Source organism: Ictalurus furcatus, chromosome 15 (genome assembly GCF_023375685.1).
Source record: "Ictalurus furcatus strain D&B chromosome 15, Billie_1.0, whole genome shotgun sequence".
NCBI lineage: Eukaryota > Metazoa > Chordata > Actinopteri > Siluriformes > Ictaluridae > Ictalurus > Ictalurus furcatus.
This window is the reverse complement of record NC_071269.1, coordinates 16,623,071-16,636,427: the sequence shown is the minus strand read 5'-3', so window position 1 is coordinate 16,636,427 and position 13,357 is coordinate 16,623,071. Positions and strand designations below refer to the sequence as shown.

The following is a 13,357-nucleotide window of genomic DNA, read 5'->3' as shown; positions in this document are numbered from 1 at the left end:
CCAGATAGAGTCGTTGGGTGACAGAGTCATTGTCAGATCGTGTAGTGTGTGACCCCATGTCACTGAGCAATCACATAGTGTGAACACCACTACGACTTCAAGACTCCCGATTACAAGACAGCAAATCGTGTAGTGTGAACAGCACAGAGATCTGCTGATGCTGAAAGTCGTGTAGTGTGAATTTAGCCTTAGCTTCAGGGGGAAACCAGGAGAGAGCTGCAGGGAGATATGACTCTGGCTCTTAAAGAGTCACCACCATATTTAACCTGAGCATGAGGTACTTTTCCATATGGCTCATACACCTCTATATACCTATATACCTACATACACCTTTTCATATACCTCTCTGTGTGCACCAAAACCACATCTGGTGTTTATTGCCAAAAAGCTCTATTTTGGTTTCATCTGACCATAGAACCCGATCTCATTAGAAGTTCCAGTGGTGTCTGGCAAACTGAAGACGCTTGAGATTGTTTTTGGATGAGAGTAGAGGCTTTTTCTTGAAACCCTTCCAAACAACTTGTGGTGATGCAGGTGACTTCGGATTGTAGTTTTGGAGGCTTTCTGACCCCAAGACGCAACTAACTTCTGCAATTCTCCAGCTGTGATCCTTGGAGATTTTTTGGCCACTCAAACCAGCCTCTTCACAGTGTATTAAGACAATATGGACACACGTCCACTTCCAGGTCGATTCATAACATTTGACTGGAACTTCTTAATTATTGCCCTGATGATGGAAATGGGCATTTTCAATGCTTGTGCTCTTATAGCCACTTCCCATTTTGTGAAGCTCAACAACCTTTAGCCGCACATCACAGCTATATTCCTTGGTCTTACCCACTGTTATGAATGAATAAGGCTGCGTGCGTAAATCGCGCAGCCAAAGGGAATTTGCCTATGTGTTACCTCATATTTATACCCCTGTGAAACAGGAAGTCATGCATGAACAATTTCCTGTTCCTAGTCACCCAGGTGTACTAAAATCAATGGGAATATACTTCAAATATATTTTTCTCATATGAGTTTATATCTGCCAACAGATGCGTCAGCGAATAATCCAACACTTTGAGAACAACATTCCCCAAAGACAATTCGGTAGGATTTTGGGCATTTCACCTTCTACAGTGCACAATATAATTAAAAGATTCAAGGAATCCGGTCAAATCTCTGGGCGCAAAGGGCAAGGCCGAAAACCACTTCTGAATGCGCATGATCTCCGATCCCTCAAATGGCACCTTCTTAAAAGTCTGTAATGGATATCCTGACATGGGCTTGGGAATACATTCTTAAACCTTTGTTAGTGAACACCATTCGCGCGCTGCATCTACAGATACAAATTAACCCTTAGCGCCCGACTATGTGAATTCATATGGGTGCCAATAATTATTGCACACCTATATTTAACAAAAACCTGTGTTGTGTTTGTAATTGTTTCATATCCATGAGAGCAGAGTATTTTTGTGAATTTTTTAACAAAAGATCAAAAGGTTAACCAACAAAGACAATTTTTCACCGCCTTCTCTGCTCATATTTAGGGTGCCAATATTAGTGGAGGGCACTGTATAAGCATACTAACGCTCTAATGTCGATAGAAATTTATAAATTGTTCACAACAGCTTAGCTATCATGCTTCCCATTTACAAGATGATGTACTTATATTTCAACCCTGACTAGGGGACCACCAGCAATTTAGGCAAAATATGGAGAATGAAACTATGAAATCAAATGTATTGCATCATGTTCCTTTTTTTACTTTATGTACAATGAAATAAATTGTGACGCCAAACTGTTAAACAATTTAACTATTCCGAGTTATTTCTCCTCGTGTTTCCTCCAAGTACTCTGGTTTCCTCCCCGAGTCCAAAAACATGCATTGTAGGCTGAGTGGCATCTCTAAATTGTCAGTCGTGTGTGCAGATGTGCCCTGCAATGGGTTGTCCAGGCTTTCCCCCACCTTGTGCCCCTAGTTCCCTGGGATAGGCTCCACGCTCCCCTGCAACCCTGTGTAGGATAAGCAGTAGAGAAAATGGATGGATGGTTGGATGATACACCTCCTCCTCTGGATGCTTTTTATATATATATATATATATATATATATATATATATATATATATATATATATATATATATATATAGCAGAACCATTCTGGTGCTTTTGTTCAGCTTTGCTTCCAACTTTATAGAAAATTAACAGTATTCAGTACTTTGTGAGTAAAACAACTCAATAAGACATTGTAATACAGAAATAAAATATGATCTCATATCTGGCCAATAGAAAGATTGTCTTAATACATGTTTCCCCCTTAAAGAAGCTCAGTGTCAGTGCAAAATAAAAGAACAGAAGAAGGCATTGTTTTCTGCTCTCTGCAAAATGCTGCTACTTGTTGTAGTTTTGTGCATGCCTACTATTCTGAGAATTCAAAATACTCATTGTGTCACCCCCCCAAAAAAACCAACAACAACAAAAAAAACAACCTGATGCTCAGTTTGACATAAATTAATGATTATCTGTGATTATGCAAAAAAAAATTACAATGTCATTGTAGTTATGTTACAATTTATAAATATAAATAGGCAATTAGTGTAATAGAAGACACATTTTCTAAGAGAAGCCCAACAAAATGAGAGGTGTACATCTGCAGTGTGTGGGAGGCATACTCTTACAGCACATGTACTGTAGCAACAACAATCTGGTTGCGCATCTTTGATCAAAAAAAGTAGTGACAGAGAAAATAGCTCAATTTATAGCATTTTTTTTTGTTGTTGCACATTTGACATTTTATCTTTGATTCACCATATTACTCATAATCCCAGTATTCCATTGTCATTCACTTGCCTGTTTGTATCAATCTTACATTTTACATTTCATTCAGTTATATAAAATACATTATGGTATACATTTAAATGGGACCACTATTAAATATGTTAGCTCAATTCCATGTAAAAACACAAGGCAAGCTGTAAATGAATGTAAGTAATATGAGTAGTAATTACAGGCATTACTCCAGGTGATGAGCTTACACACATGTATATATAGAGAGATTGCGTATATGGAGGGTGACCCAGACTGCACAGCAGTGATTTGTGTGCTTCAAAGCAACCTGACAAAGCACACTTCCAGCTTCAGGGCATGACGAAGCGAACAGGCTACAGACAGAGCTTCAGACAAAGCCACATCTGGATGCAGCATCTATACAAACACCACACTCATGTAAGGTAAAAGCACTGCCATTAATATTAACAATTTGTTTCTGCCCTCACGTCCCGAGGCAGGTAGTGGGATGAGTCAGGAAAGTATATACAGATACAAGGATCCTTATTGGTTGAATTCTTGCTGTCGCCATGGTTACATGGTTGTGGGCCAAATGTGTTGAGGAAAGATGCAGTCACTGAGGCACGAGGTTTGTAGATTCGCATTGTCATGTGCACTTTGCCTTCACACCATGCCAGACTGAAAGGAGATGATTTTTCGGAGGAGAAAAATAAAACACTTGATGCATGCTTGTATTTCAACATCCACGTAAAATACAAGTATACAGATGAAGGCTTGAATGAGATTGTTTCACTGTTATAGGCTGCCTACCATATTATTGACACATTGTATATCCCTTTCAGAGCTATGAGCTTTCTCTGAGTTAAATCACAAAACAGTTCTATTGTCTGGCTCTACTACTAGTATCATCTCTATTCAGTCAAACAGTGCATGTGTATATTATTAGAAAAACAACAGAGCTGAAAATCTAATACTATTTCATTTTTAGTTATTGAAGTCTCTTAAATTCACCAACCTGGTCGCGAACCTGACTGACCAGTGATAGCAGCGTAAATGGATACCAGCGAGAATTACAGTGAACATGGGGATCAGGTCACTGATCCGCATTCATCAGACTCATTACTGACACGCTGAGAAGGGAACCCAGATCCCTTTGAACAACAGCAATGTGACCTTGCTTCCTGTGTCCATCTCTTGTTACTGACACAGATGCTGCTGGACTTACACAGGTGGTAAAAGGACATCCCTCTGGTGCTGTTTAAACAATCTGAAAGTCAAACGCTTTATGCTTAAATTGGAAAACAGTTATTTTACTCTGGTATTAAGAGCTTGTTACAAAATATATCATTCCAACCCTTGACAATGAAATGACGAACATGTTTGGAATATAAACTTTCACAAAATACACTTTTCAGCCACTGTAATAGAAACATTAGCACATTCATTCATGAAATGAGCTAATCATCTGGCAGCAGTGCAATGCATAAAATCATACAGGTCAAGAGCTTCAGTTAAGGTTCACATCAATTCTCAGAATGGGGGAAAATGTGATCTCAGTGGCTTTGTGGTTGCTGGTGCCAAACAGGCTAGGTTGAGTACTGTAGAATTTTTCACGCACAACAGTATCTAGAGTTTACACAGAATGGTATGAAAAACACCCAGTGAGCACCAGTTTTGCGTGTAGAAATGTCTTGTTGATGAGAACAGTCAAAGAAGTATGGACAGATAGGTTCAAGCTGACAGGAAGGTTATGGTAACTCAAATGACCACACTTTATAACTGTGGTGAGCAGAAAAGCAACTCAGAATGCAAAACACATCAAACCTTGAGGTGGACGAGCCACTCCTGTCAGCCAAGAACAGGAATCTGAGGATACAGTGGGCACAGGTTCACAGAAACTGAGCAGCTGAAAATCGGAAAAGCCCAATCAATGTTTTACAAATCCAATCTTCATTGTACTGATGCCATTTGATTTATTGATTGGAAAAATACATGAACGATCATGGGTACATGTATTCCTATTAAAATGGCTTGTGAATGTATGTTTGAGTTTTGTGTATGTCCCAAAATCTTACAAAAAATAATGATTAGCTTTATCACAGACTCTTAGAAAAATGCATCGATCTAGCATCCTAAAGGGGTCCACAGTTTGTGAAATTAAAGGACAAACCCACCTAAAGTGTCTTAGTAAGCTGTTGAGCCACCACAAGCCAGCAGAACTGTTTCAGTGTGCCTAGGCATAGATTCTGCAAGTCTCTGGAACTGTAATGTAGATAGATCGAGAGTACTTTATTCATTCCCAAGGGGAAATTTGGTGTCACAACAGTCACAACACAAGAGCAACAGGGAGGACTAAGACTAAACAGTTCGCTGTTAAGACTTTATAAAATGCACAATAAACTCACAATATACACCACAAATTTGAGGGAATACACATGTACATATAAATAGGTCTCCAAGTTATTTACAGAGTAGTACTGGAGTGAAAAACACCATTCTTTCAAAAGATATTCCCTAGGTTTGTGGTTTTTTATGATGGTGGTGGCCAGAACTGTCTAACGTATGGCTCAAAATGATGATACATTATTTTCTTTTGCCTCGTGGATGGGGACATTGTCATCCTAGAAAAGACCACTCCCATTAGGAGAGAAAGATTCAATCATAGTTTAAAAGTCATAATAACTGTGTATTGATTTGCAGGGTTTCTTCCCCTCAAGGAGACAAGGGAACCTACGCCATACCAGCAAAATGCACCCAGAGCACAAAGAGAGCTACTGTTTTTTCCTGTCATTTGTCACAAGCCTATATGTCGAACCATACAACAGAGGATTTTTCTTTCAGGAACGGTTTCAGATAGAGCCCTTTTGGAATGCTAGAACCCTTCATCATACAAATAATCTTCAGGAAACCCTTTTGTAAGAGAGAGAGAACTTGCTTGTGTCCTCTACTATACACGAGCATGATTAAAACCTCACAGAACCTATGATTACGAGAGAGAGAGAGAGAGAGAGAGAGAGAGAGAGGGAGGAAGGGAAAGAAAGAGAGCACTGCTCCCCTCTTCTGTAAGATCTTCTGGATATGTGTAAGACTGAATAGAGAGCTGAATAGAAGGTTCTCTATGCATCTAAAGCTATACTGTGGATTATGTGGTTGCACATGACCGCTCAATAGGTTGTAGAGCTCCACATGTGCAGGGTTTATTATCTGAGTATTCTCTCTAAGAGCAGTGATTGTATTTGTAAGATTCATCATATTATGAGGCATACATAATGTCTGTTGCTGGGGGTTGTTGGGATAACTGTGCTAGGATCTCTGCTAGGAGATTACACTGTGGCATCTGGATGGATCACTGCACGTCAGTATTTAGAGCTACACATTTATATCACACTGTAAAGCGTGTAAGTTGAATCATGAGTTAAAGGTGACACTTATATATAGTGTATAGATTCATATAAGAGACAGTGTAAAGAAACTGACAAACAGTACCAAAACCGTGACAAAGCACATTTATTTTGCATTATGATAATAAATACAGTAGATTACACACACATCAGCATATTTCATATTCTAGCACGGAATAACGACCCAGTAGTTTACCATCTGCCATCTGTTCCAATTTTTTTCTTAAAACAACATTTTCACCAATCAACGTCTGGTTTAAAGAAATAAACCCCAATTTCCTGATTAACAGCTAACTGATTATTGAAAACACACACCAAACAAGAACATAAATGAATGCATTTTGTGATATTCTACACACCTTTGCACAAACATGCCATTTATTGTGCAATTGCGCCACGATATGTACAACACTGGGACTACACATCTAGACAAAATATACCTGGCTACACAGTACACAGCTTGATGTTGTGTGTATATCCCGAATATGTTCTGCTTGTTTGTGGTAATCATATACTGCTCATTATTCCAAACACTGTCTTGTTTACGTCACTTTCCCTCTTATTCTCTTTCCCCCATTTACTTACATTGTATGGGGGTTTGGTGGGGTGCTGTAAGGTGTTGTATATCCTGTTACAATAACCTGAGCCTCGCCAAAAGCATTTAAAAGTACATGTCTCGACATAATGTGCAAAAATGAAATAAACTTCAATCAATCAATCGATTGTAATCTTCCGTCGATTTGGGCCTCCAGACGCTAGATGGCTACGATCACAGTCACGTGGTTGGTGAGGTGTTTTGTTTTGGCACGTGACCGGAAGAGTATCGTTGTAACTTTGGTCATTCCAGGAAGTCGGAGACTCGTATAGGTTTGACATGTAACTGCTCGATGAACACACCTGCACCAGGCGCTATAATATTCGCTTACAGTTAAGTGAGACACCAATCCCGTTAACGTTTACTCAAAGCACATTAGCACCGCCGTTTGAGCTAGTTTTATGCCATGGTTAAAAAGTTGCTGGTTGTTTGCTAACGAGTCATGCTAGCTAGCTGGTAGGCTAAGTTCAGCTCGCCGTCGCCTCTGCTGCCGCCTCTCAGTCTCAGCACATCTCTCTCTCTGTCTCAGGGTCACGGCTGATACTGTGAGTTATTTCAGTTTCATTTTCGGTCTCTTGGAAAACCTGTAAACTTATAAAACCTGCTGTCTAATATGTGAAAACGAATAGTGACCTAACGAACGGTCTTTCTCCACCATGTCTGTTTAAGGACACAAGACGCTCATCACCTAAAGATTCTTCTTCTTTTAAATCAATGACACAATTACAGTTGTGTGGATTAATCACTAAAACAAACTCCTTTCTTCTAAACCGCCTGGAGAACCGCGGTCCATGCTCGTCCCAATACAATGGTAAGTTCAGATGATAATTTTAGATTTATGGCAATAAAAGTCTGTGTAAAACACTTGTATCGTTACCTGATCCGCCTTCGAGCTCACATTTCCTCAGCACTAGCTATTTACCACTGCAGGTGTGAATAACAAATTGATTGACAGCCTCGAGGTTGTGTCATGTGACGTGCTCTCTTTGGTTTCTCATAGTTCATTGTAGACTCAGTGATGTATCCATCTTTATTAAGTAAAAACAATATTAAATACAGTGAGAATGCAATACTGAGAGACAACAGAGATTAAACAATAATCGCTCGAGCTACACGTACGAATATTACTCGATTTGACCAGCATGTTAAACGTTGACAGCAGGTGTTTCTCCCAGTAGACCAGGGCTCTCCAATTTTTCAGGTTCTGGACGATACTTAGCCTCACTAGACTCCAGCCGTCCAAGACTTGAATTGGGAAACAATAGAGCCTTTTTTGGCTCGTGCCCTTTATCGCTGATATGCAGTAGTTTGTTTCATGTGGTGTTGACACAAATCATTTACTGAACATAGTACACAGTTTGTCTTCAAGCATGTCGCCAGGATGTCTGAGATTTTCCATAACGCGGTTTGGTTATTGTGAAGGTGTCAGTATCGGGTATCAGCAGATACAATGCGTTCTGGTATCCGTGCCATATCAGAAGTGGAATCTGTGCCTCCCCTTTTTTTTTCTTTTTTTTATTTAAAAAGATCTAAACAGTAGTTAGGCTAAAGCTGTCTTTTTGATTTTCATCATAATGTAATTCTTTAGCTGCAAGTTAAGATCAGTAATCTTAGAACGCATAATGTGATGTCCTCACCAGCAGCTGATTGTCATTGCGACTAAACAAAGTTCTGGCAGCGTCGTTAATTTTTTATGCTATATTTTATATAATAATATCGGAGTTTGACTGCTGCTATGATGCTCATGTAATTGGCTATGGCACAGGATACGTGGAACTCATGGTACAGCTACAGTGGGTAGTGGTTACATACGCGAAAGAATAAATCTGCTTATTACCATGCATCCCCATTACTGATTGATTATGTAAGCAGAGCATATTCATTTTCTTTGATCACAGGTCTATCGTTAGAGGATCGTCACTGTATAATCTGACATGGAGGACACGGTCGGTTATAGAATTTGAGCCAAGATTTTATTGGGATCATTTCATACAGTGTGATGAATAAAAGACAGGAGAAATAGCACATGTTATCACTAGTTTAAATCACCCTGAAAGTGATTTTCTGTAGCATTTACACAAGAAGAATGTGGTCTGTAACCAGACAGAGCAAATTCAGTATCAGAACAAAAACTCTGTGTTTGCTGAATGTACAGTATTTACAACAACTTGGCATAATATCACATGAAAAACAACCAACCCATATAAACATTCATCATATACCATACATGATGTATATGACTATACAAAACAGTGTAAAGGAGCAGGTATAGAAATGAAAGTGGTTGAGTGCAGAATGTAAGTAAAACATAGGATGGGATCAACATTTATATCTACATGTATAGTCCCCTCCGAAACTGTTGAAACGGCAAGGCCAATTCTTTTGTTTGTGCTATACACAAAAGACATTTGGGTTTGAGATCAAAATATGGATATGTGATGAGAGTTCAGGATTTCAGCTTTTATTTCCTGGTATTTACGTTTAGATCTGTTAAACAACATTAAACATAGAACCTTTTGTATCAGACCACCCAATTTTTAGCCAAGAAAATGTATAGGAACAGATCAGTCTTGAAGTAAACTAAAGTAACGCTTAATATTTGATTGCATATCCCTTGCTAGAAATAACCGCATCAAGCGGGCGACTCATTGACATTACCAAATTGCTGTTTTTTTTTCTTTTGTGATGCTTTTCCAGTCTTTTACCCCAGCTTCTTTCACTTGTTGTTTGTTTTGGGGGGGATTCTTCCTTCAGTCCAGTTGGGTTTCGGTCTGGTGATTGACTTGGGCAGTCTAAAACCTTTCACTTTTTCCGCCTGATAATGTCTTTTGTTGAGTTGACAGTGTGTTTTGGATCATTGTCTTGCTGTATGATAAAGTTCCTCCCAATTAATTTGGATGCATTTCTCTGTAAATATACAATTGCTAACACAATACAGGTTTATAAAAAAAAAAAAAAAATCTTTGTTAGATATAGGTGTGCACCAATTATTGGCACTGTTTATGTATTTATTATTATTAATTATTGGCACATTGAAGTATTATTCCCATTGATATTTTAAATTCTTTTAGTACACTTCTGTGACTTGGAACAGGAAATTGTTCAACCATGACTTCCTGTTTCACAGGGGTATAAATATGCGGTAACACATAGGCCAAATTCCCTTAGTCATTCATAACAATGCATAAGACCAAGGAATATAGCTGTGATGTGCGGCAAAAGGTTGTTGAGCTTCACAAAATGGGAAGTGGCAATAAGAAAATAGCACAAGCATTGAAAATGCCCATTTCCACCATCAGGGCAATAATTAAGAAGCTCCAGTAAAATATTATGAATCAACCTGAAATTGGACGTGTGCACTGTGAAGAGGACGGTTCGAGGGGCCAAAAAATCTCCAAGGATCACAGCTGGAGAATTGCAGAAGTTAGTTGTGTCTTTGGGTCAGACAGTCTCCAAAACTACAATCTGAAGTCACCTAAATCACCATAAGTTGTTTGGAAGGGTTTCAATAAAACTCTACTCTCATCCAAAAACAAACTCAAGCGTCTTCAGTTTGCCAGACACTACTGGAACTTCAAATGTGATTGGGTTCTATGGTCAGATGAAACCAAAATAGAGCTTTTTGACCATAAACATCAGAGGTGGTTTTGGTGCACACAGAGAGGTAGCCATATGGAAAAGTACCTCATGCCCACGGGTAAATATGGTGGTGGCTCTTTAATGTTTTGGGGCTGTTTTTCTTTCAGAAGACCTGGACATTTTGTTAGGATACATGGCATCATGGACTCTATCAAATATCCACAGATATTAAATGAAAACCTGCTGCCTCTGCCAGAAAGCTTAAAATGGGCCGTGGTTGGATCTTCCAGCAGGACAATGATCCAAAACATACAGCAAAATCAACACAAAAATGGTTTACTGACCAAAAAATCAAGGTCCTGCCGTGGCCATCCCAGACCCCTGACTTGAAACCCATAGAAAACCTGTTGGGTGAACTGAAGAAGAGAGTCCACCAGCATGGACATCAAAATTTGAAGGATCTGGAGAGATTCTGTATGGAGGAATAGTCTTAGATCCCTTGCCAAGTATTCTCCAACCTCATCAGGCATATTAGGAGAATATAATATTCTTCTTTTTGAGCCATTCCTTGGTGGATTTTATGATTTTAGGACAGATGGCCTCAAATTATCTTCAAGCACTCTTTGATGCTGAATTCATAGTTGAATCAATGAATGTAAGCTGTCCAGTCCGTGAGGCATCAAAGCAACCCTAAACCATAACATTTCCACCAGCATGCTTCACAGTTGGTATGAGGTGCTTCTCCTGAAAGGCTGTCTTTGGTCTGCGCCAAACATGTCTGCTGTTACTGTGGCCAAACAACTCTATCTTTGATTTGTCTGTCCAGAGCACATTATTCCAAAAGGCCTGGTCTTTGCCTATATGCTTATTGGCAAACTATAGTCTTGCAAAGGCTTTTTCCTGGCACGCCTCCCATGCAGGTCAAATTTGTGCAATTTCTTACTGATTGTAGATGCATGCACTTTGCTACCAGCAGTTGCAAGACTTACTAGCAGCTCCTGTGATGAAATTTTGGGGTTCTTGGAGATTTCTTTTTGCATCGGATGGTCTGCTTTTGGGGTGAATTTGCTGGGATGGCCAGTCCTGGACAAATTGGCAGTCGTTTGAAATCTGCACCATTTGTAGATGATTTTCCTTACAGTGGAATGAGGTATTTCAAATAATTTGGAGATCTATTTAAATCCTTTGCCAGACTCATAGGCATCCACAACCTTTTTTCTGAAGGCCTTATAGAACTCTTTAGATCTTGGCATGATGACTCCACACACCTCAATAGCAAAGGGAACACCAGACACTAGATATGAGAGGGGTATAAATAAGACAGGTTCCACCTGCACTCCCTGAGCAGGTTCTAATCACTGGCACCCAATCTTCAACACCTGGTTTGAATTTTATGGATTTGAACGTGTGATAAATGTAGGGGTGTACTTACTTTTTCCATGTGACTGATATGTTTTTTGTTAAGTTAAATTGTAAAAATTACTACAAAATGTCAATTTTATGTGTCTTTTGATAGTGTATCAACTTTATTAATAGGCTTCAAAGAGGATCAAATGTTTGCTTGTCCAAATATGTAAAAAAAAAAAACAACAACAAAAAAAAAAACCCCAACAATTTCCATAGGGTGTACTTATTTTTTCACATGACTCTGAGTCACACTATGACGTTTTGTTTCCTGTTTTCTAGACTTCACATGCCCGGAGTGAGCATTGCTTGTAAAGCCTCTGTCCGTTGTCATCGAGGATCCCCTGCCACTTCTCCTTCTCACCATGCTAGAGGGACTTGTTGCCTGGGTACTTAACACATACCTGGGCAGATATGTCAGCAACCTTAACACTGATCAGCTCTCTGTTGCTCTTCTCAAAGGTAGGAGCGTTTTATACATACACTTGCGTGGCATGCTGCTTGTGTCTGTCATTTGAATGATTGAGTGGAATGACTGGATTTCATTTACGTTCCAGGAGCCGTCGAGCTCGAGAATCTTCCTTTAAGGAAGGATGCACTCCGAGAGTTTGATCTACCCTTTGAGGTCAAAGCAGGTGAGGGCTCATTTAACATTTCATGTACGTTATAAATATGCAGCTGATTTATGTGAAGTCAAAATGTGTGCTAGTGTTTGCATTGAGGTCTGGGGTGTCAGTGAAGGGTAAAAGTAATATGGGACATTAATGCGAAAAGATCATTAGCAGTTTGACGTTTGTTGTAGTATTATTCTGATTATTAAAGAGCATGGCTACATACAGGGGCGCAGGTAGCATTGCTGCCTCACAGCTACAGGGTCTCCGATTTGATCCTGAGTTTGGATTGCTGTCTGTGTACACTTTTACATGTGCTTCTTATGTCTGCGTTGGTTTACTCAGAAAGAGTCCTCTGTTTACCTCCCACCCCCAAAATTCAATTCAATTCAATTTTATTTGTATACCTCTTTTACAATGGACATTGTCCCGAAGCAGCTTTACAGAAATATATAAATTCAGGATATAGATTTTCAATGTATGAATTTATCCCCATGAATATATCCCAAATGAGCAAGCCAAAAACATGCCAATAGTTGGATCAGCTTTGCTAAAATACCCCTAATTGTGAATTAAGTGGGTGAATGTGTGCATGCATGATGCCCTGTGATGGACTGGCATCCCTGCTCGTGCCCAATGTTCCCAGGATAAGCTCCGGATCCACCACAACCCTGACCAGGAAGAGCTTACTGAAGCTGTATGAATGACTACATGCATATTGTCATAACGTTTGTTTTACGTTTCTCATTTTGTGCAGGCTTCATTGGGAAGATTGTGCTTCAGATCCCCTTCTATCGCCCTCATAGTGATCCATGGGTCATCTCCATGTCTCAGCTGAACCTGATTATTGGTCCAGCACATCCCCAGGAATACGATGAAGAGCGAGAAAGGGAAGCAGAGCGGGAGCAGAAGAAACAGCTGCTCAAAGCTTTAGAGGACAGATGGAAGGTAGTGAAAAGAGAAAGAGTAATGTGCATTGATAAATGCGAAGTTC

General features: G+C 39.5%; 1 protein-coding gene across 6 annotated transcripts in view; it reads left to right on the top strand.

The window, feature by feature from the left end:
* Positions 1 to 6,623: 6,623 nt before the first annotated feature.
* vps13d (vacuolar protein sorting 13 homolog D) overlaps positions 6,624 to 13,357 on the top strand; it is a 55,611-nt gene continuing 48,877 nt past the window's right edge. For 4 of the 6 annotated variants that reach the window (XM_053642813.1, XM_053642812.1, XM_053642808.1 and 1 more), the window contains exons 1-5: positions 6,624 to 7,314; positions 7,439 to 7,580; positions 12,035 to 12,214; positions 12,310 to 12,387; positions 13,121 to 13,311. In XM_053642813.1, coding sequence (XP_053498788.1) covers positions 12,118 to 12,214; positions 12,310 to 12,387; positions 13,121 to 13,311 — 366 coding nt within the window. In that variant the 5' untranslated portion in view covers positions 6,624 to 7,314; positions 7,439 to 7,580; positions 12,035 to 12,117. The remainder of the gene's footprint in view (positions 7,315 to 7,438; positions 7,581 to 12,034; positions 12,215 to 12,309; positions 12,388 to 13,120; positions 13,312 to 13,357) is intronic. The other 2 variants (XM_053642811.1, XM_053642810.1) reach the window with 1 other exon arrangement.